Here is a 22798-nt window from a genome sequence, read left to right as displayed (position 1 = left end):
CTTGTATACAATATAGACAAATAAATCTAGACATGTCATCTATCTATGCACATACTCCTTCACATACATACATACATACATCACATGTACATGACTTATCATAAGATACTATATACTTCTTGGGATATAGATTATGTCTTGCAATAAGTTTTAAAGCTAAAGTTAGAAACTTGAAAGACCAATGGAATCACTGCCAGCATTGCAATTCTCTATAAATTGTGGCACAGAAGTAAATTTGTGTTTGTGCACATTTCCTGAACTTTGGAGTTTTTTTTACTTCTTCCAATCTGTAACAGTCTAGTTCATATAGCCCTAAATAATGTAAAATAATCCCCAACTGACATTTAATACTTCATTGAACTATGATTGCAACTAACTAGTAATTGTAGTGAAACATCTCACAGTCACTTACTTACTGCTGATGCAAATATATAAACACAATCTCTCTCTCTCTCTCTCTCTCTCTCTCTCTCTCTCTCTCTCAGACACGCACACACAAACAAGGGCACAATTAGTCACTTAGAGACACACACAACCAAACACACTCACACATCTCTCAGTTAACAGCCTCCCTGGGGTGTCATCACATGCAGGGCTATTTTTAGGGGATTCATTAATAGCGTGATGAGCATTAACTCCACTCATAAAAGAAGCCACAATGACTATGAAGATGTCACTTGCTGACTAAATGTCAAGCCGTTGGGAGGTCCTCACGGGGAATTCATTTCCAGTGCCAAGTTTTAGAGCAGTTACAGCCAGCAAAATGTAAAATCTATGTAAAAGGTAAAAACTTTACTCAAGTGCCTGTGGGGAAAGTGGGCAGCAGCAGCAAAAGTAACAGGATTCAGCAGGAAAAAGGGACACGTACAAAAACACAACTTGATAAAATATAAAAATGCTAAAACATGAAAAATCTTAAAGCTAGGGTAGGTAATGTATTTCAGAAGCATTTTTGTTATATTTGTTGAAATTCTCTTTACATCCCAACAGCAATCAATTAATCAAATGCTCTGGGGAAAACAATCTGGTATCTGTGTAATAAGCGCAGCTGGCTTACCTGCCTGTGTACCTACCTACCTGCCTACCTGCGCGCACCCCAACGTCAATAGAAGAATTATATGTGTATGGTATTTTGCCATAACCAATCTGTAGTGAGTAACCTAACCAACCTATCAGCATTGTTTTCAGTCAGTACAGAATTGGTTAGTGGTGAGGTTGCTAGAAGCAGTTAACTTAGCATTTGTCATGTATATCGAAGAACTACCCAGATTGAAGAGTTGTTATTTCTGTATGTCAGCTTAAATTTTTGTGGCCATTTTTCTGTCACTATCTTTCTGGCTCTGGCACAGGAAGATGACGTCTCCATTTTTAATCCCGCCTACAAAGCTCTGGTTGGCTCAATTATTTTCCAACCTGGAAAACTGCCATCAATGTGCACAAGACCAGACGTATATTTTAATAACTGAGGAAAAAAAACATGGGCAGCTATTCAGAGGTCTGGAACCAGGCTAGGGTTTTCAACTGATATTGATAAAATCAACTTCATATTAAGTTTTTCATCATCAGTTATTGGTGACATTGTTGCAGAGACTACTACACAACTGATGCAGTAACAAAAATGACACAGCAAGCACAGGCAGAGCAAGACCTCAGACAGTCCATTAGCACAGCATAGTACAAGAGATACAGTAAATGCTATACAAATTAAGCATTTCATTCCAAAACACTACAGTGGGTAGTAATTTTGGAAAAAATGTTGCTGCCTTAAATTCATTTAAATAAATGGACTGTCCTCCAAAAAGTTTGTTTTTATATGGGAATATCTTAAGATATGTTTCCTTGAACATATTAAAGCTTCACTGTGTTAAAAAAATGCCTGCATGCTAATGAGACTTTTTGGCTATATTGCCAATTGTTTTCCATTCTATATTGCAATCTGTGTCAATCTGATCTCTCAAGCTCCAACAGAGAACCATATGGACAAGAGTGATGATCTACACAATTACTTTCTATTTGGATTGATTTAAAAAATATATATATATTTGTTTTGTCATTGTGGTTGTTGTCCCTTGTTACAAGTTGAATTTCCATTAATGAACTGAACTGAGCACATATCCACTCCCTTTCTGTCCCTGTCCACAAATCATAACGTCCATATACACGCATGATCGCTGCCCGGCACCACACAATAGCAGCTTTACACAAACCACTGCCAAGCTAATTAACTGGAGAGGTTGTTGTCAGAACTTGCCGCGCATCCCATAATTGATCACATCTCCTGGAGAGACCTCACTCTTACTAATCATTCTAATGCCCCCTTATTTCAGGTTTATAGTTGAAATCCACTTTATTTTTCACAAATTACATTTTTTTCTGTGGGTTCTTGTACCGTAGTGTGCATGTTACAAATCAACACACAAAATAGTCTAACAGGAATTCTACATAGTGAAACTAATCGATGTTCACAGCTTGGTCAGGCTTTCCTTCCAATTTTTTGGAGACATTTGTGTTACAATAGTGATGATTCGGCACATTGTTGCACGGGAGAGAGAAAAGATATGAGAGGGCAAAGCTGCAGGGCTCAGCGATGTCATTTACAGCTAAGAGGTGCTCTCTATCTCAGGGATGATTGGCTGGGGGGATTTATTATCCAGAAATAGCAGTATTTCTAATGCAGATAGAGCTGTCTTTCATTCCTTTGTGTCATTCTGTTTTAACTTTGTGGTCAGCAGTGTAAGGAACAAATACCAAGCCACCAGACAAATGCTTTGAAATTTTGGCTTTGGCTGGTAAGGTTTTCTACACTTAGTGTAGTAAGTAATCAGCCATTGTATAACACTGTTTAAAAATGTAAAAATCTTTACTTTCTTGGTCTGGTGGCCTATCTACTGCCACAATACAAAGTAAGCTAGGTGAAGGTAAAGCTGTAGGTAACCTGCGCCAAAAATCTTTTTAATCCGATATCTGCATCTGGATGTGGTGGTGTGAGGCCCTATAGCCTCCCCATAAACGTGGGTGTGTTTTTAATACATTCATAGTAGGCTACACAATGTGCATCAATCAGAACATAGACTTTTAACTTCTGTTTACTATGTGCTTACTACAGCCAGTGACAGCTACCATAAGTTATGAGACAAAAGCGGACTGGAACAAAAGGGAAAGGGGCAAGCCCTATAAGGTCAATAACGCAGAATGCAATCACACCTACAGTTAATTTGATTCCAGTCAAACTGTAATGGAAACATTTACACAAACTTGCACACAGTGGAGTGGCATTTACAAATCCGGAATTGAAAATGAAAGTCCCACAGACATAGCTAGTTTGTGGAGAAAATGCCAAGCGGCAACCTCCAGGGCTGAAAAATGAAGCTAACGTGCAAACTGCAATTCATCAAATGACCACTTGAGGCTGGCTCCAAAAGTGAGTTAATCCCCATAGAGCCCCATGTTAAAATGCCCAACTTTACAGCAGAAATAAACATGTTTACAGCCTGGTACAAAAAAACGGTTTTGGTCTCTATAGTTAATTTCCCCCTTCATGACAACTGTGAGGGGGGTGATTTTTTTTATAACTCACCAATTTAAATTATATTAAGGCTTAAATTTACGCATAATTAAGGGAATGGCCGCTTTGAGTGACAGGTGGGTGCCCTATCAGGTGGCTAGCTGCTAGGTGGTTCAGCAACCAGGCTTCATTCGGCCCGCCTCTGCTCTACCTCTTTGCCCATTCTTGGATTAGCCGGAGTCGGGGACTGCCAAGATGTCAGCCCACTTTGAGCTTCGCAACGATTCTTTAGAAGCCTATGGGTGACGTCACGGACACTACGTCCATGTTTGATGATGATTTTGTGTGACAAGACTTTGAATGACAATGTTGGTATCTGCCCAAATGAACTGATCTGTATCCTCATGTATACATGTGGTTGTGAACTTGCACTCAGGTGTCTGTGTAGATCCCCCTAAAGGGACTGTGCAAACTCCACATTGACTGCATGCTGTGGCGTTACTTTTATCCAAACCTCCTTGGATCACATTGATTCCAATCATAGCATAGATGCTGTAGACCCAGTGAGAAATAAAACCCAGACATCAGGCCAGATGTATAAACAATGCGTATGCAGAAAAACCATGCATATGCCTTTCCCCACACATAAACTGGTATTTATAAAAAGAAGAATGTGTGGTGAGAATGTGCACACCTCACGCAGACTTCAGACTAGGCATATACACAGTTGTAGCTGAGATAGCTGTGGGTAATATAATAAGGTAGACATGAAATATATGTTTAGAGATGTAACCTTAGAGTAAAACATTGTTTATTGGTTGTTTGTCAATTTCACTGATTGTGTTTTTTGCAATTTATAATGTCAATCAAGGGCGAATTTATAACCTTAGTTTAAGATTATTTACTGCATGAGTGAGGAATTTTATCATTCTTTTTATTTACATTTGAGCAATCACTTCCCTGTTAGTGATCTTTTCATTTTACCCTGAATTGTGAAGCACCTTGTAAAGTCTGTTTTAGGGCTGGGGCGATTCATAGACATAATCTTCGTTATCGATTACGGAAATACGGCAATTTGCTTATCGTGCGTCGGTGCATCGCAATGAAGTATGGCTGCACCCGGTCAAATCATGGTTTCCCCTGGAGAACAAGCTGCAGCATTAAAATGTCACCCGCAATCTCCCCTTCCTCTACCCCTCCCGTGCGGTCTACTGACAGTCGCACATGCTCTGCAGAGAAACACAGAGAGAGAGTCTCCTGTTTATGTCGGTGCCGATTCGCTTGGTTTCGATAATTTCGATAGGCGACATCGTTAACTACAAGCCTTCTGCGTATGCGATTCACCTGATGTTGTGAAAACAGAATCACGGGTGAAAAAATCCCAAACAGGAGTTGTGTTTTCCGGGCGACTTTAAAACAGTGCTGACGAAGAAAGTCAACAGTGCCGTGACATACAGGGAGAGAGAAACAGAAAGTGGCAGGCGGGCCAAGCTGGTGTGTGTGTCTGTAGAGACCAGAGGTGTAGGTGTGTATGTGTGTGGAAGAGAGAACTGAAGGGAAAAGCAAAGTGAGCACATTAAAGTAGTGTTCTTTCAAATGTTAGAAATAATAATAGAAATATATGTTTTGTTGCAGAATAATGCCCTGCAGTACATACTTTGTTTCTTGTTACATTTGTTTGTTTTAAAAGAAAATGATTGCATAAAATACTGAAATATTAATGAGACAAGTTTTTGATATTTATTTTGGGTAAATTAATTGTTATATTAATCAAGTATTAAAAAAATCTTTAGAATAATCGTTATATTAGTATTTAGATTAATCGACTAATCGAAGAAATAATTAGATTAATCGCTAAAAAAATAATCGTTAGGTGCGACCCTAGTCTGTTTCAATAGGAGCTCTATAAATTAATCATTGATCATCCTTCTGGCATTCAACAATTATGATTATGATATCACCGTGGTGATGGTTTACAGGTACATGTGATTAATTACTGATACAGGCACTGTAAATAGCCACAGCCATGTGTAATAGTTGTGCGTAATGGTTGCTGCTCTGGTGCTGCTGGAGAACGTCGGCGATGCGACACAATCTGTGAAATTGCACTTCCTCTTTGTCGTTCTTCACTTTGACAGGACAAATGAGTGGTGGAGAGACGGACGTTTAGGGCGTTTCTACATCTATCTATGGCGAATTGTGTTAATGGAAATGAGGCTTGTGCTCATGCTCCCAGTTCCACAATGACTGAGATTTATAAAACAGAATCATGCGTACATGCAGCTTTATAAATCTGCCGAAAAGTTTTATGCATCTGGCCCCTGTGGAGTGTTTGCTCCATGCTGAGCCCACTTAATGGCAAAGGACCAACTATTAAAACCAGTCACTGTGATTCAGCCTCTAACTTTACAGAACTTCAGGTTCCCTGGAAAACAGACTTTGAGAACACCAAAGAAGGTTTCCTCTCCAGAGTCCTTGTAGTTAGAGACTGAGAGCTAAATAATCAAATGCAAATCAAAGCTGCATCAATTCAAAGCATAAGTTTGATTTGTCAATGCTTAATTGAACGCAAGAACTTGTTATGAAGTTACTGTTTACAGAGTAAATTACCTGCTCTTTGAATTTCTTCAACAGTCATTCCTTGACATCAGTTGTTTTCTTTTGGACAGCTGGCATTTATTCTTAAATCACATCGTTAGTATTTGCTTGAAAGGTTAATTATTTTTATAACCTTAATCTATCCAGGGATGGTTTACTGAGCAGAACAAATGTTTTACACTGTCACCTTCTGTTTTTAATATCCTCATGGAAAAAGTTGTGTCTGCCTCTCTCTTTCACAAATTACAGAGGGGCTGGTACTGTAGAATTCAGTAGGCAAGTGCCTTGCTCAGGTGCTCAGACTGTCGCTTTAACCAATACCATTTTGTCACTTATGCTTCCAGTTGTTAAATCCGTTCTCATGCTGCTTCCTCTGCCTGGATGTTTGAAAGTTTAATGCTAAAATTACATGTACTTTAGTGGACATTTTTTGTCTTTTGGCCCTTCTAGTGTTTTTAAAATGCTACTGTATTTCAGTGACCTTCTGTGGCTGTTTGCACAACTCTGGCTCAGAGTTTAGTATTCATATAATTCCAGGACTGTTTACTGTGGAATTAATGGTCTGTTGTCTCCCATCAAACTACTGCAGCCAGTCCTTAGATGGAACAGAAGCAACTTAAACAGTGTTCTTATGAGGGGAAAAAACAGAGCAAAATAGCACTGCCTTTACTGGGTTGTCATGCCTAGAGCAAAGGCCCTGGAGTCAGAAAGCTTAAGTATTCAATGTCTGGTTAAATTCTTTATAAGACACAATGCTGCACTGGGAAGCCAGGTTCAGACTGTGACCTGGCAAGCTCTGAGAAGACAAATTAAACTGTGGATAAAAGGGTATAACAATGGCTAGTTGAGGGGAAAAAGCAGTTAAATTGAATAAAAAAAGCTAACCAGAGGCTTAACTGAATAAAATCGTGGCCAAATTAAATGTAACTCTTGATGGGACAGAAATATAGAAAAAAAAATGGCTGAATGGAAGACTGTTAAAATTGAGTAAAATATTGGCTTTATGAAATTAAACGTGGGTTAAAATGGTGGCTACTAGCTGCCGCTGTGACCTCTTCATGTTATAAGATGTGTGATTGCCAGTGGTAATGTCACTGACCGCCATGACTGCCTGACAATTATTTCAAAATAAGAGTTTTGATGTCCAGAGGAAATAAAGTACAGTATGTGTCAGGATACATTGGTTTGGCCCTACACTCTTCGTGCATGTACAGCTGGTCCTGTAGTCGACGGATGTATTGTATAATACATACAAAACAAGCTGCTCTGTTGTTATCTGTCTGTTCTCATGAGATTTTGATAACAGATCACTGAAATCAGGCTGGCACAGAAATTACTAAAAATACCACAGAATTTACATGTTTAAAGATGTGAATCTAATGTTCTAAATAACGCCTTGGTCAACAGTGTGTTGTTTAATATTGCATACTGAATGTTCCCTTATACACTTTACATGCTTTGTTTAATTTCATTTGTCTACACTGTAGGTCTACAAATGGCACTGCTGTAAAAGCATTTCATTCACAGCACCGTTTTGTTAGCAATATTATTTGTTTAAGAATTATTACAATGATTATAATAATAATTTACTTATTGATAGTTAAGATAATAGGAGGTCCAGTTCCAGCAGTATAAAAGCAGGGAGGGGCTGAAAGGCGACTGTCCCAGCCTCGCAACTACAATCATGCTGAATGCAAGCCATTGTTGGGAGTTATGGAGCAACCAGACCATGTAACACTCACTACCCAGCCCCCAGTAGTGGCCTAGATACTGGGGCACTGCACTAGTTCGATGCGCTTCTTCATCTTCTGTTGTGGGGTTTCCACCCTGAGGGAGAGTTTCATGTGTCATTTGGCTTTCGCTCAAACGGTAATTACAGCCCTTTTACAAAGTTGCTAGAGGTAAATCTTCCTCCCGCTGTGTTTGAATTGTCCCCTGTGGTCATTAAGAGACACACTATCAACAAGCAGCCATACGGCCATGCAGTCATTGGCCACAGTTTGAGCTAGCGAGTCACTTTAGGACTTGCTGATAACAGAGAAATGTGATGATGCAGCACAACAGCAGTCATTTTCACAAAGTGAACCGTTGAATTGATAAATGTAATTTTTGGCCAATGGCCATTTTAAAGAGCAACTGCTGCTACCTTCAAATTACTATCCAACATTTTGGAAACAAGGATGGTTAAGTAAATCAAAAGTATTTGTATACAAAAGTTTGGATTCAATAGGAGTTCAGTATTAGGCCATAGTCTACTACTTAAGTAAAGCTATGACTATACTTCAGTAATCAGTTCAGAGAAAAGTGACATTTGGGAAGGAAACTCCTCATTTTGTCAGTTTGTGTAAGTTGGTGAAAAGTTAGATTTTATGCATTTTAAGCCTGAACTTCACATCCTTTTACTTAAATCTTCTCTTCACTGCTGTCATGCAAAATTCATGTCTTTTTCTTACCACTCTTTTTCATAAAATCGAGTTTTATGGCATTGCTTATAAAAAGCTATTCAGCGGAATGGACTGGAATATTTCATAATCATATGCGATATAAAAGACACCATTACATTTATTACATTTAAGGTGAAATGAAGGTGATGCCACAGGGGGTTTGTATCTTTATTGGCAGAGGCTGACATGTTTCCTGTTGCCTTGATTCAGCCATTTTAAGCATCATTGAGAAAATAGGTTTTGTCACATAAATTCACTCAACAGCAGTGTCCATCTATTTTCTGTTATTCAGCTCAGGCATGCCTTGCTTGTCATCACAATCTTGTTGTTTGTCACTTTGTATTCATACACAATTATGTTTTTTTTTCATCTTCTTTCTGTTTTATCTCCTGAATTAATTTAAACACTTCTCAAATAGCAAATCTAAAATACAACTAAACAAGACTACCAAACTCAAACTAAACCAAACTTGATTCTGCTGTACAGAACTACACAGCTCATTGGAAAACGCTTGGCATTTTTCTCAAAGAGTCTTTGTTTGGCTGCAGATTCCAGTGACCTTGCTGGACACTGGCAGGGAGAGGGAGTGAGCGAGAGAAAGAAAAAGAGAGGGAGGTGGATACAGGGAAAGAGGGGGTACTGAGGGCAAAAGAGAAGACAGAGCAGGAGAAAAAAGAAGAGAGAGGGTCCTATAGGAAAGTGAGAATAAAGCACAAGCCTGAGAGATAGAACAGTGAGAGAGGGAAACAATAAAAAGTATGAGCAAGAGAGACTGAGAAATAGAGGTGTAGTGAAAGAGACATAGATGAAAACAGACGAGCCAGAGCAGAAAGACAAATGAGAGAGGGTTAGAAGAGAGGAAAGTATGGGCTTTAGCGATAAAGATGCAACCAGAGACAGAGAGGTGTGTGTGATTGTGAATTTGTGTATGTAAAAGAGAAAGGGACAACATATGTATGGAAATTGTGTACTTGTGTGTGAGAGAGAGACGGAGAAAGGGCAGAGAAGTGTTTGACAAAAGGCTTTTGTTGTGGAAGTGGCCATTTTGAATCTTCTCCTGGTTCCGGTTGGCTCCACTTCACTGTGTCTCAGCCTAGTTGTTTGGCCTAGTTTCTCATTAAGTCTCCACTTACACAATGACAGCGTTTACTCTGTCGGCCTACTCACTATTTATGGCAAACATTATCACAATTCCTCCAGACATGGCGCAGCTCGATGCTGCACAGATGAAAAGAGTTTCTCTCCCAAGGGCAGCACACGATCCTATTTGTTCTTTGAGGGTTATACCAGTGATTATGCATGTTTAAGCCTGTTAGCCACAAATCGCAAACACTTTTGATATGTGCCAACCATTTTTCAACAAGGACTGTTTTTCTTCTTTGTCTATTCAAAGATGCACCGGTATCCAGGTTTTGACTCAGCTGCCAAAGAGCTACCAGAACTTAAGTCACCCTCTTATAAGTTTGACTTTTTGAGAAATTATTGTGCCAGCCTTCAGCCTTTTAACACCAAAAATAACAATAAGTTAAAAAAATAGTAAAAATGGCAAATGCTTTATCAAGCGACAATAAGCAACACTGACAATTAATTGCTCACTGAGAATAGCTGTGATTGATCAACTATCTCAAGCAAGTTTTTAGCCACTAGTACACATTGATTTTATGCTGGGCTGATATTAACTGAAATGTGTTGGGAGACATTTCAGTTTAGTATGCAATACAATCGTTTAAGTTATTTAAGCTCAAGCACAAATGCCAAACATTTAATGGTTGTAGCTTCGCAATTGTGTTTTAATAAAATAATTATTTATTGAAAGTTCCACCTTATCAGTGTACTTCATGTAAAGAGAACGTGTCATATTGACAGTAAAGTGTCAAGTGTAATATTTTGCACATTCAGTGTATAAAAACACTGTACAATACCTAGTGTGACAAAATGTCATAATGCAGGTTAGATTAGATTGGATTAACAGGATTATATCCAGAAAGGGAGACTTCTACACAAGCGACTGCTGATCACAGGACTGTAAAGATGAACTACTCACACAGGCACACGCACCACCTTCTTCATGCATTAACAATAAGACGATGAATGGGGCATAACCTCACTTTGCATGCACTTCAGTCACATCATACAAACTGTTGTGCATACCTACACAGAGACACAGGCCCACATACAGAGACCTCTGCTTTATAATACAGTGAGTCACAACACCGTGATTCATCGCCATTGATCTAAACATTCCCAGTAGCCTCTGAGTCAGTCCTTTTGTTATTTCTTTCTGCGAGTCATTTTACATCATTCATAAAGCTGCTTATTCCACTGAAGCATTTCTATAAATTAGATTCAATGTTATACAACTGCACTGTCAGAGTTTTGATACTTCACAATCCATCATACAGAAGTCTACCATCTGTTCTGAAGTTAATCACCCCATGAACCCCAACCACGCTCACTTGCACACATCCATGCAGCAATAAAAACAGACATGTACACACACACACACACACATACTTAGATGCATAGTGCTGGCTGTGAGGTGCTGAGCTGAAAATTCAGCTGGGATGAGAGTGAGTCATGGAAACAGCTTAATATTATGGGCTGTCTTTCCCTTGATGTTCCCCTAGCTAATTAAGCCTTGTACCAATCTACTCAGGTCTGTTTGAAGTATGCAAGAGACTCACTTTAATGGTCTGCTTTATACAATTCTGTGTTTTCGCATTTAATTTAAATATGTTTACAACCCAGGGACCTTAGATTATACAGATAGGGCCTCAGAGCTTAATGTAGATACACCTGCATTTCCTGCTCTGAGTTCACTTCCAAATTGCTTGGGAAATAAAATCTCCTTCATCTCTTATCATCCTAAGAATGCAGAAAATACAGTCTACAATCAGCAGCTTGCTTGGAAAAAAAAGAATAATAATCATCATCATCATTTTGTTCTTACAGTAATTTTGTATGAATGCTGAGTATGTGTGATTTTTTTCAGTTGATGTTTGATTTTGGAAAAACACATTTATTTGAGGTTTTCAGACAGTGATGTACACTACCCATTAGCTTTTATTGTGCTATTGTATTCCACTCTATTAGAAATATACTCAACGTACAGTAAATGTAAATCAACAACAATTTAAATTGAATTTATTTTAAAAGGGACAGATAAGATAACCATTTATATGATCTATGAGGGCTGTCAAGGAAATTAAGCTCATTCTACAGGTGCACTTAAAGGAAGTTTAGAAAGAAAATGGAAAAGTAAATGTGGTGGTGCACACTGACCCCTACTGTTAATGACATGTTATCACCCTATTCTGTAATACACACCCCTGGGCTACTGTGTTGACTGATGTGGGAGCAGCAGGGTCACTCAGTGGCACATGGAGATGGAAAGGTCACAGTGTTTGTGTTTGTCATTTGTTCAGGATCGGAGTACTGTGTGCATATGCTGCCAACCAGAACCTGAGCTCTCAGGTGAAGAACATACGGAGATTGGTCAACAGCAACATGAGGGACCTGCACACCTTTGCTAATGACACGCCAATGGTGAGACAGAGAGTTGTTCTATAGAACGTGTAGTATTATTACTCTGCTTTGTGTCCTATAGCTCCAACACAATATTATATCATGTTATGAAAGCAGAAACGGAGAAATATAGATTATGTGCTGTCAATACAAACAATATATGATCAATATATTGTGTAACAATCCTACGAATTAAATTCTATAACAAAACCATCAGTTGGACAGTAACTGGTTTGCTGATTATGTGAAAGGACAGGTACTAGTAATGGAAAGTTTAACTAGTGAAATAATTTGGGTAAAGGCTTCAGTCATGGTTGAAAGAAAAGCCAAACATTTCTAATTCACTCAAATGAGAAACAGTCATATAAAATATTGATATCTCAGAGTGTTAGAGTAAAAGGCAAATGTATAAATCAATGTGTGTGTTTCTTCTGTGTCCGCCTTCTACTGTTTCTAGTCATGCCTCATTTATGTAATCCATTCAAGGTGGGAAAAGAGAATGATTTTCTCAGTTTTCATGCACGTGCCAGCTACAAATTAGCTTCTTAAAACATAATTCTCATTCCATGAAATTTAAGGAGCCAAGGCTTTAACTCTCACTTTACTTTTAAGTGTTAAATTGGCAGTGTTTTGGGGCAAACAACCAAATAAATGCTCAGTTTATTAAACATATGTTTATGAAGACCTGTTTTAATATTTTATAATTTTCTCCATTTCATTTTGACAAATAACATGAAACTGAAATTGTGCTATACTTCAGAGTGCTTGTTGGTGTCTATGACAAGACTAATAAACTAATTTTCATCTGCTTCTGCTCTGTTGTGTTTCCTGTTTGCAGCAAATTGATTACCTAATATCCCAATACGCCACAGCCAAGAACAAAGTCATCTATGACCTAGATAGTAAGTAGACCTCCTCTGTGCCTCTGATAGTGAATTAAGTGGACAGAAACAATTCACTGAGTTCTTGCTCTTGGTCATATATCATGCTTTCTGAATTTACTGTGTCTACTTTCTTTGACTTGTTTTCACAACAGATTTGTGACATAACTAGGTCTAGATAGCTACAGCGGTGACTGTTATAGAGGATCCCTTGAGTATTTATCCTACTTTTCTCCTGCAAAAGTACTGAAGGCATTTCTTTCCTGAAAGTTAACACCTGCAAAAGCAGTATTAAGCAGCAAACATAATAAAGAAAAGGACTTTGACTATTTTACTGTTTTCTTCTGTTGATCTGATGCTGTGTTCTCTACAGATATAGGTCCATTATTGGGTGGAAGGATACATGATCAGTTGGATAAGGAGGTTCATCCTGCCTTGGACAGAGTGCTCAGTATGGCTGGAGGTACATCCACATATTTTTGATTTCCTCTTTTGTTATATGTCCATATTATTGTAGACTGCAAGCTACTGAATGCGGGCGACTACTGCAATACAAAATATTATGCAAGTCATTAAGTGACATAATATCGTGCCTTACTTGCAAGTCTTGTCAATTTTTTAAGAATAAGATAATTGCACTATAAAACAAGTGGGATTATAACCCCATTATCAGATTTTCCCCCACTAAATGTATGCTGTATTATGATTGAAGATTAAATCACTTGTTAAGACATATTCTGCCATGAATATAATATACAGTGAACATTTTTGGAATCTAATTTCAATATTTTTTTCTCGAAGTTCATTAAGTTTATAAAAGCTGTAACTTGTAATAATCGTTCAGAATTTAATCTTTATATTTTATGCTTTTTTATAAAGTGAAAATCCAGAGAGCCATCAAAGGTAACAATAACTGGACAATGACCCACAATCCTTTGACCCCTGACCTTGTGAATTTTGACACCGGTGTTCCCGTGATTTGTTCCCTTGTGATCTTCCTTGAGCACCTGGACCTATCTGAACCCTGAGTTACATCTTAATGAACAACAACCAATTAATATATTAAAACTGCACTATGCAATGTCTGACACTGGTGACCACAAATGACTAATAATGTTGTGTGATGAACTTCACAATCCAGAAATGATGTTAAGTGATATCAGTTAAGTGCTGCTTCTTGGATTTAAAGATCTTCCTCATAGAGAATTGTGGCGAAGGAGGTGGTGAAATAATATTTTTACGACAGTTCTGTGACAAAATATTAGAATTTTTTCCTTAAGGTCAAATTCACCACCTACAGCACGCCTAGATGATTTTCTGCTAGTTCTGTCACCAGATGAATAGTTTTTATGGGCAAACAGAATGAATCTGTGACTTTTTCCATTTACGCATATAAACAGATGTGATTCTCTTTCCATAAAAAAATCTTGCCTAGTGCAGTTTTAAGTTCTTTAGATCTTGCCAAAAACCCAACATAACATCAACCTGCACCTGGACATCTCCCTTTTTACTCCAATTTTGTCACCCCAGTGTGAAGTGAGCATAAAAAGTTATGTGTTTGTGTGACCAGTCCTATTACGTTATTTCAACTCTTTTGCCAGAAATGTGTTGCTTTATGTATTACAACAAGCAGCTGTATATGGATGTTCGACTACATGGAATATACAGGCTTGTAGCACAACAGAAACAAAGAGGAAATAGCTGTCAGCAAGCATGCTGATAGTTTAGGTGGTAAAATGCCTGACCACAGATGACTGTGAATATAGTTTGTGTCCTTAATGTTTGTGTACTATTGAGTTCCTACTGGGGCTGAGCCGAGCAGTCAGAGGATCTTAATATAGTATAGATCTTAGTGTGTTTTATTAGATGTAAAACCAGTCTGAATAATAAGGACCAAGATTCATAATTGGAAAAAAAAACACTGCATTTTTTACTAAGGAATAAGTAGAAGTGAATATGGTATTCATGCATTTAGCACACAGCACCCATCTGGGTTTTCACTCCTTCCAGTGCTGCTAGGCATTTAGCTATGTGATAGTAAATTCACCATTTCCTCTCCTACACTCTTGAATCTTTTAAACCAATGTTCAAGGATGATGCCAGTGTTTTTTTGCATTCTTTATCCTGTTTAATTTTAAAAGTCTGCTGCAGGCTTCTCCGTTATTGTTAACTAACACAGGCTGTTATCTTGTGATGCATTCAATTGCTGGGGAAAGAGTTAGTTACAAGCAGCAACAACTTTTAATATAAGCAAACAAATTCACTTTATTCATAGCATTCCTGTTTGGTTATTGTTTGCAGAAAGCAATGCTTTTTGGCAGTCAAAAGTCCAATTTTAGATGCTGGAGATTCACAGAAGCATAGCACAGCAGCACAGACACACTCCAAATGCCAAACTCGATGAAAAGCAGCAGGGCTTGGATCCGAAACTCAGTATAATTTACTCGGCTCAGGCCTAGTCCTTACAATGAGTGCATACTTTGTGTCCTGTATGAGTCTGTGCTTTTGTGTAACATGAGCCAATATTATACAGACTGTCGTTTGCTGTGTATGTTCATATCAAAGCCAATTTGTCGCATTTGGTGAGTTGAATCACTGGGCCACTTTCATAGGTCACTGATCAATACATGATGGTATTACTATACTAGCTACTAAATCTGTTTGACTGGTAGAACAAAAGGTTATCTGAAAGTTTTATAAGCCCCAGAAACGTTGGCTTCATAGCTGACAAAAAAGTTATTGCTTACTGCTCTGAATATAAGTGCATTTATACACTTCCTGTTATAACAATTCCCCAAACTTTCCCAGGACAGAACTAAAAGATTTAAATAAAATATTCATAATTCTTTATGACTCATTTTGCAGCCGAGCTACACAGTCTGAGGCTTATGGTAAAAAGCCTTCCTGACAACTCATTCAATTTTAAATTTTACCTCAAAATATAAGTTAGCTAATGATAAAAGATTATTTGTTTTCAATGTAGTTGAGCAGGTAAGACACTTCTTTTAAATTTTGGAAGAACAATCTAAGTTTGCAATGGAAACAATGGGAATTGTCTCACTTCACTGTTCTACTTTTCACTTTTTTGGAGAGAAAATTATTATTAGGAGTCCTTTCTTTTGATGGGCATTTTTCCTTCACATTCTGGTTTTCCCCTCAAAACAACAACCCAATCCACTTTCAATCTCATCTGTTGTCTCTTTCACTTCAGCCATGCGAGAAACCAAGGAGGCCCTGGAAAACGTCAGTGTGGATCTGGAGGTCCTCCAGGAAGGAACAGGGAAACTCAACTTCAACCTGAGCCTTGTCCGGAGCAGTATCAACCGCACCCTCAACGACCCGGGCTGTCATGACGAGAAGTCAGACGCCACCTCTGCCCAGCTGTGCCGCAACATCCGCCAGTCACTGTCCCAGCTGCAGATCAGCGCCAACTTCACACGGGTACAAATTGAAGGCAACACATTCTAATATGCAGATTATATGCTAATGGCCACAAACGTAATTATTCATCCTTCACAAGTATGGTGTGAAAGCGCAAGTTGAAAATGGCAGTTTTAGTCTTTTTGGTGTGTTTTTGGAATGTGGTTAATAAGTTTGAGCAAATAAAACAACTAAGGGTGTTTCCAGACCATAAACTGTGATGGCTGAAAGAAGAAACTGCAACGTTTTTCTTACTTAAGTTTTGTAGAACATGTCCCACTTTTTTACAATGTGCTTGCTGAACTAATGCAATTTAGCTTCTTTCCAAAGAGCATGTTTTCAGCCATTTACTACATTAAAACGACAATACATTTTGGGAATGGTGTCTCAATACACTGATTTGGCTTTTTCCTGACTGCATGATGTTCTCAAGAATTACTGCATGTTAGGAAAGGGACAGGAATGTTGAATTTTGATCAATTATCACTGTGTTTATCAGTATTTCATTGTCTGTTTATAATGAAGCTATCCAATGTGAACGCTCAGCTGGAAAAGGTGAACGATGTATTGAGAACGGACCTCAGTGCTATCGTCCAGAGAGTGAGTCTGAACCATAAATCTATAGATATTCTTACATTGTTGGAATCGTCAGTGTGTAATTTCAATGCATCTCCGGGAGTTATTTAATGTGCTGCAATGTATTTTATTGTTGTATTAACTTTCCTTTAGGTGTCTTGTCTACTTGTGCTTCCGTTAGTGATTTCCAGTATTTTACAGAATGCCTCTGATTTGCCATTTTAATAAAATTTTAAAAATTAAAATCACCCTCAAACAACAAAATGAACTAAGAAACTCCATGTTTCAACACTTTGTCCTTTTCCTCTCACAGGGCTACTCCTCTTTGAATGACACGCCACATATGGTGATTGAACAGACCAGAAGTGTTGTGGACAGTAAGTGACATTTTACACTTCTAAAACCTTTTTTCTGCAAGCAAACACAAATAATTCTGCTCCGTTCATTCTACACCAATGGATATTATGAATCACTGGGATTTATTACTCTTATTGCCCTCTCCACGTGTCTCTTTTCTTCTTCTGCCTTGTGAGTTTGAGCAAGATTAGGTGGATTTGAAGTTTGAATCTGAGTTTGAAGCTGGTCAGATCTGAATCTGACCAACTTAAAATGTGTAACATTTGCCGTCTTTCATTTGTGTAATGTGGTATCATTTAATATCAACCATTCAGAAACCAGACAAACCATTAAACATGAGCATATTTCTGAGCAAGTTTTACATGGTGCAGCTGGCGGCTTTATTTATTTTTCCTGTATCTTTACACAGGCCATTTACTGAAACTGATGAATTAATGGATTGATCTGTCTCTCAGGTGTACAGAGTTTGGTGGATGGCATTGGCAATAACATCAGCAGCTTTTCCAAGGTATTTCCTGTGCAGAGTTGCCTGTCCAACTTCACCATCTTCATTAGCCATGCCCATGCCAAGATTGAGGATTACTACCCTGAAATTGACAAAATGGACTTCTACAGGTACATTGACCTCCTGACATAAATAGAATAAAAAATAAACTGTAAAAAGTGTTGTGGGCGCTGTCTTGATGCTTGACATTTAGCTTCATGCTGTCTGGCTCAACCTGACTCTTTTCACAAGCTACTGTAAAAGTAATGTGTGCTGTATAAGCTTGCACTAATATTTGGAAAAACCCAAGTATATATAACAGTTGTTTTAAAAGCTTTGTATTATTTTTTTTTTACCCATTTAGCTTATGTGCTGTTTTATAATGAGTAAGCAGGTAGGGCTTCATTGTCTTGCTCAAAGACACTTTAGCAGGACACACGGATACACTTTAGCTGGGGTGGAGGATCATATTGTCTTATTTGTGTTATTTTAAGGCCACCTTCAGTGAAAGCTCTGACTGTTTAGCTTTGCCTGCTGCTTATAGGTGGATTGGCTGTATTGCTCTTTGCTGCATGGTGGTCCTGGTCCTGGCCTTCAACTACCTGGGCCTGCTGTGTGGGACCCTGGGATACGACAAGCATGCCTCACCTACGACACGAGGCTGCATCTCCAATACAGGAGGAACAATGCTCATGGCGTAAGTCAACTGTGCGCATGACAGGCTCTGTCAGTTTCAAAACTGAAGATGGTGTTGCCATAAAAAAGGTTTTTAAGTCAGTTTGATGATGGCATGGTACATCCTACAACTAGTATTTTTTAGTACTACTTGTTATGATAGGAGGACTATATAGCACTTGAACAACTACCACTTCTACATTACTATAGCTGCCACTACTACTGCTACTTCACTAGACTATTTACTGTACATGGTACTTTTACTTTTAAAAAGGTAAAGAAGACGAGAGCATATAATCATAATCACGAAAGAAAAGATCTGAAGAGCATTAAAGAGCAAAGTTGACCTGGAGGTGTATTTGTTAAAGAAAGCTTATGCAAACAAAGCATATGTAATATAATATCTGAACAAATTGATACACTGAACCTGTTCCCATAAGAACAATAACTTGCTTGCAAAACATAATATTGTTTTCGCACAAGAAAGTTATTTATTCACACACTGTATATGTTTTCCACAAGATGAAAACGTACCATATTTGGGATTCCAGGGGCCTTTAAGGGAACAACTTTCAGTTTAAATCATTTTTAAAAGCATTAAGTTTTGTTGTGACTTTCCCCCAATGTATTTGAAAAGTCCAGATGTTTGTCTTATGTTATATCTAATTTGAGATACTGATACAGATCCAAGGTAAACTGATATTGTAACTACTACTGCTCCTTTTAATTCCCCTTTTCATCCTATACAATGTTTACATTACATTTTACATTAAGCTGACACTATTTACTATGACAGAAACTTCAATCCACCCATTACACTACTGATACACCTCAATCTCTTATTATTCTATACTTCGGCTGTACCTGAGGGCCTGTCTGTCCTTCTCCACAGTGGCGTTGGATTTAGCTTCATCTTTTCCTGGGTGTTAATGGGAGTGGTGACCACCATCTTCCTGGCTGGAGGAAACATGGAAAAACTTTTTTGTGAACCCTTCCACACCAAAGAAGTCTTCAAGGCAAGTCAGGAGTCCATCTAGAAATGAGACAGCGTTCAAGTTCACCCAAAAATAAAAGTACAAACAAACAAAGGCACCTTCACTGCAGGTAGAAAATGTACAGTACATCTCAAGGACTAATTTAACTTACTTTTCATACAGAACATATTACTTTATGTTTGATACATACAGAGTGCCTTGGGCTCTATGGACTTCAGTCCATAGTGTTCATATACCTAAACCCCTAAATGAGCATTTCTGTCAGACAGTTAAAGTGAAGACACTGTTACTCCTCTGTACTGTTTACTACATACAAGCTCATGAGAATAGCAGTTGCTCCCAGTTGTGGGTGGCATGCTGTTGTTTGTATTAAGTCCAAATCCTGCTGCAGTTGAGCCATTCACAATATAGACAATCTAATTTTGCCTCATTTATAAAGGTTGAAGCAAACATAAAAATTTGACAAAATTTGTCTTTTTAAATGAGTGAAATATTTTGCCATCTCACTTAATTTAGGGGATATCAGCACTCTGACAAAAGAAGAGAATGAAACTGGGCAGATTTTATTACTGAACAATAAATTACACAACTTGTTGAAATTGATATTCATGGCTCTCTGATTCTCCAGGTTATTGACACCCCATATCTGGTCAACCCAGACTGGAAGAACTTCATCCCTGGCTACATGTACAACGACTCCGACCTGGAGCTGACGGCAGAGAGCTTGTACAGGCAAATCAAACTAATTTTTATGTATTTAGGTGACAGTGTTATGTCTGCTACCTTTCAGAAGCAATGCTTTGGTGATAATTATTCTCCTCACAGCCTACTGCACATCTGTCTTCTCTACATTTCTTGTTTACATTTGGTTACAAAACTGAAAGGATTTTGCAGCAAGACAAGCCATTTATTCAATTATAGGCTGTAGAATTACTGGACAATGCCTTTTTCACATTTTGCTTAAATTTTTGGTTCAGGCATGACACACGCAACTGAATATTTTATTTCCATTGATGGGGATGCAAATGAGAGAGAGAGTTGCTATTAACCTTGAGTAGCTAATTAGCATATTTTTTTACACTATCTGTGCTGCTTTTCTTCAGCCTCTTTCTCAGTCATTACATCAGCTTTCATCATCTCCCTCTAGCGCAAAGCTGCATATCCTCAGTAACTGGGATGGCAGACCCGCAGTCATTATATTTCCAAATAGAGCAGTGTTGCTTCAACAAGTCTTCGCCCATTAAAAAGCAAGCAGTGCTAATACTGTGTACATTATGTGAGTCTATATGGTATGTGGCTGCCTAAATGTTATCATGGAACATTTATCTTTTACATATTAGCAAATATTCAAGGCTTTTGAGGAACATTACACTGTTTTCTATCAGGGAACATGTCAGTGTGTCATGTACTTCCAGTCAATTTCACTTGGTGGCAGCAAATATATTCACTCTGAAACTTTTAAGTTGACATTTCCTCTCTCTCTCTTCCTTTTTCTCTGTTATACCTGTGTGTATATGTTTGTATGTGTGTCTTTCTTAGTACTTGCAAAGAGAACAAAGGCATCTACTCAGCCATGCGCCTGGACAAAGTCTTCAATATCTCCTCTTTCCTGAACACTACAGTGGTCAGTAAACTCATGACACACCATTACTGTTATTGTCATATGCGGTTGGGACTATCTGAGTACACAGTAGAGGTACCTAACTGATGGAGACATGACATTAAAAAAAAAAAAACCCTGAAATTTAAGTTTTACTACAAAAGACAAATCACAAATGTAATCATTTATATGCCTAAAACATATAGAGGATAATGGATATTAGGCTAGGAAGTATTGCTATCATTTAACTGATCAAAGATATAAGTTACAAGCAATTTTGTACGTTCTGATGTCACTTATATGTCAGAGCCAAATGTACAGACAATATACTTTTGGCTGATCTCTCAATACAATTATGTGATTAAAGTAAGCACTCAGTAAGGGAGCTCTGTATGCAACTTTAGCTCTGTTTTTTAGGAATGTATGCTAATTTCACACTGTAAACTATACTCTGTAGTAATTGTCATAAAACACTATTATGGTGAGTTAATATACAATAAATCAATGCACTGTACTACAGGCTCAAACCAGGGTTAGGATTAATATGCAAATTCTATAAGCTAACAGCTTCCAGAAATCTCCATCCTTGGCTTCAGCGTTTCATTAGCATTAGCTAATGATTTCTTTGCTGCCAAACCAAAGTGTGTGCTGATGGCCAATAGCTTTAACATGCCTCAGCCCTTATCTCAGTGTGTGCCTGAGACATTCAGTACTTTCCTGCCAGTTGGTAAGATTGTCTTGGCTCGTTTTAGCCAACAGCTGATATGTCCCATGCTGCATCTGTTTCTGCACATTGGTCATTTGTCTTCATTTAAAGCCTGCAAATGTTTTAAGTTTCCAAAAGTGTGACACCCTACCTGACAGAATTTTAGTAAAACCCTCATTCGTCCAGGAGTGTTCCTTTTCTACGATAGACTATGGGTCAGTTATTTTATCACCTTAAAATATAAGCTATAGTAACAAATCTTACGAAATCATGAGGCTCTCTTAACACATTAAGTGAAACGGACTGTTTTGTTGGATCTTTGCTGCCAGAATCTTTTCAAATTGTGAATTATTTCATACATTAATCTTCAAGTTGGTCACTCGCACTCAGAAATGGTGCATAAGCTTGATGGTACTGTAGTGTCACTTTTGCCAACATTATCATCAAATTTTAATCAGACCAACCTAGTATTATCTTGGTCTTCGAGGGAAACCTTTTGATTTTAGTATACTGTATACCAGGAAGACGCTGACCTGTTCTAGTGTGTCACTGCCTTTTCTGTTCCATAATAAGAAAACTGTGAAAACACACATGCATCATCTAATGGTACTTACCAGAAATTCAGAAACTTCCAAAATCGTGGGAAGGTGGATACTCCACGAGTAATATGCTGAGTGGTTTGTACCACCTTTGACCCATTTGTGTTGTATTGCTGCTCAGGGGTTGCAGTCATTAGACAGTAACTCATCCATTAATTTTTACCAATCCATGGGGTGGGACAGGGTTGTCTTTGTAGAAGTCAAATAGGCTACATCACCTACAAAGACAATGCCATATTAGGTTCATAATACTCAATCTAGATTTGAATTGCTCAAGAATAACATTTGTAAAAACTTTCGGGACTGGCCTTATATATTGCCAATTTCTGTTAACATCAAAATTAAATTTTACTTGCTGACTCTCCCCCCTCACAACTGATTTAGTTATCCCCAACCCATCACAACAACACAAACGTGCAATATAGCTAGCGGC

The 22798-nt window shown here is 38.1% G+C and overlaps 1 protein-coding gene and 1 long non-coding RNA gene across 17 annotated transcripts in view; one reads left to right on the top strand and one right to left on the bottom strand.

Annotated features, from left to right (window-relative positions):
• prom1a (prominin 1a) overlaps positions 1-22798 on the top strand; it is an 83055-nt gene that overhangs the window by 42164 nt on the left and 18093 nt on the right. For 7 of the 12 annotated variants that reach the window (XM_044206058.1, XM_044206054.1, XM_044206053.1 and 4 more), the window contains 12 exons: positions 11973-12093; positions 12911-12974; positions 13327-13416; positions 13833-13856; positions 16165-16394; positions 16899-16973; positions 17263-17326; positions 17762-17921; positions 18335-18487; positions 19358-19481; positions 20089-20192; positions 21000-21084. In XM_044206058.1, the coding sequence (XP_044061993.1) occupies positions 11973-12093; positions 12911-12974; positions 13327-13416; positions 13833-13856; positions 16165-16394; positions 16899-16973; positions 17263-17326; positions 17762-17921; positions 18335-18487; positions 19358-19481; positions 20089-20192; positions 21000-21084 (1294 nt within the window). The remainder of the gene's footprint in view (positions 1-11972; positions 12094-12910; positions 12975-13326; positions 13417-13832; positions 13857-16164; positions 16395-16898; positions 16974-17262; positions 17327-17761; positions 17922-18334; positions 18488-19357; positions 19482-20088; positions 20193-20999; positions 21085-22798) is intronic. The other 5 variants (XM_044206049.1, XM_044206051.1, XM_044206055.1 and 2 more) reach the window with 1 other exon arrangement.
• The window catches only part of LOC122880695, an 88395-nt gene that overhangs the window by 65172 nt on the left and 425 nt on the right, over positions 1-22798 (bottom strand). For all 5 annotated transcript variants that reach the window (XR_006379011.1, XR_006379008.1, XR_006379010.1 and 2 more), the window contains exons 2-3: positions 22381-22583; positions 19330-19498 (exon numbers count right to left, since the gene is read on the bottom strand). This is a non-coding gene — a long non-coding RNA (uncharacterized LOC122880695). The remainder of the gene's footprint in view (positions 1-19329; positions 19499-22380; positions 22584-22798) is intronic.

The sequence above is a fragment of the Siniperca chuatsi genome, linkage group LG8, assembly GCF_020085105.1.
Source record: "Siniperca chuatsi isolate FFG_IHB_CAS linkage group LG8, ASM2008510v1, whole genome shotgun sequence".
Classification (NCBI taxonomy): domain Eukaryota; kingdom Metazoa; phylum Chordata; class Actinopteri; order Centrarchiformes; family Sinipercidae; genus Siniperca; species Siniperca chuatsi.
Note: the sequence above shows the minus strand (reverse complement) of the source record. Positions and strands in the feature narration are given on the sequence as shown.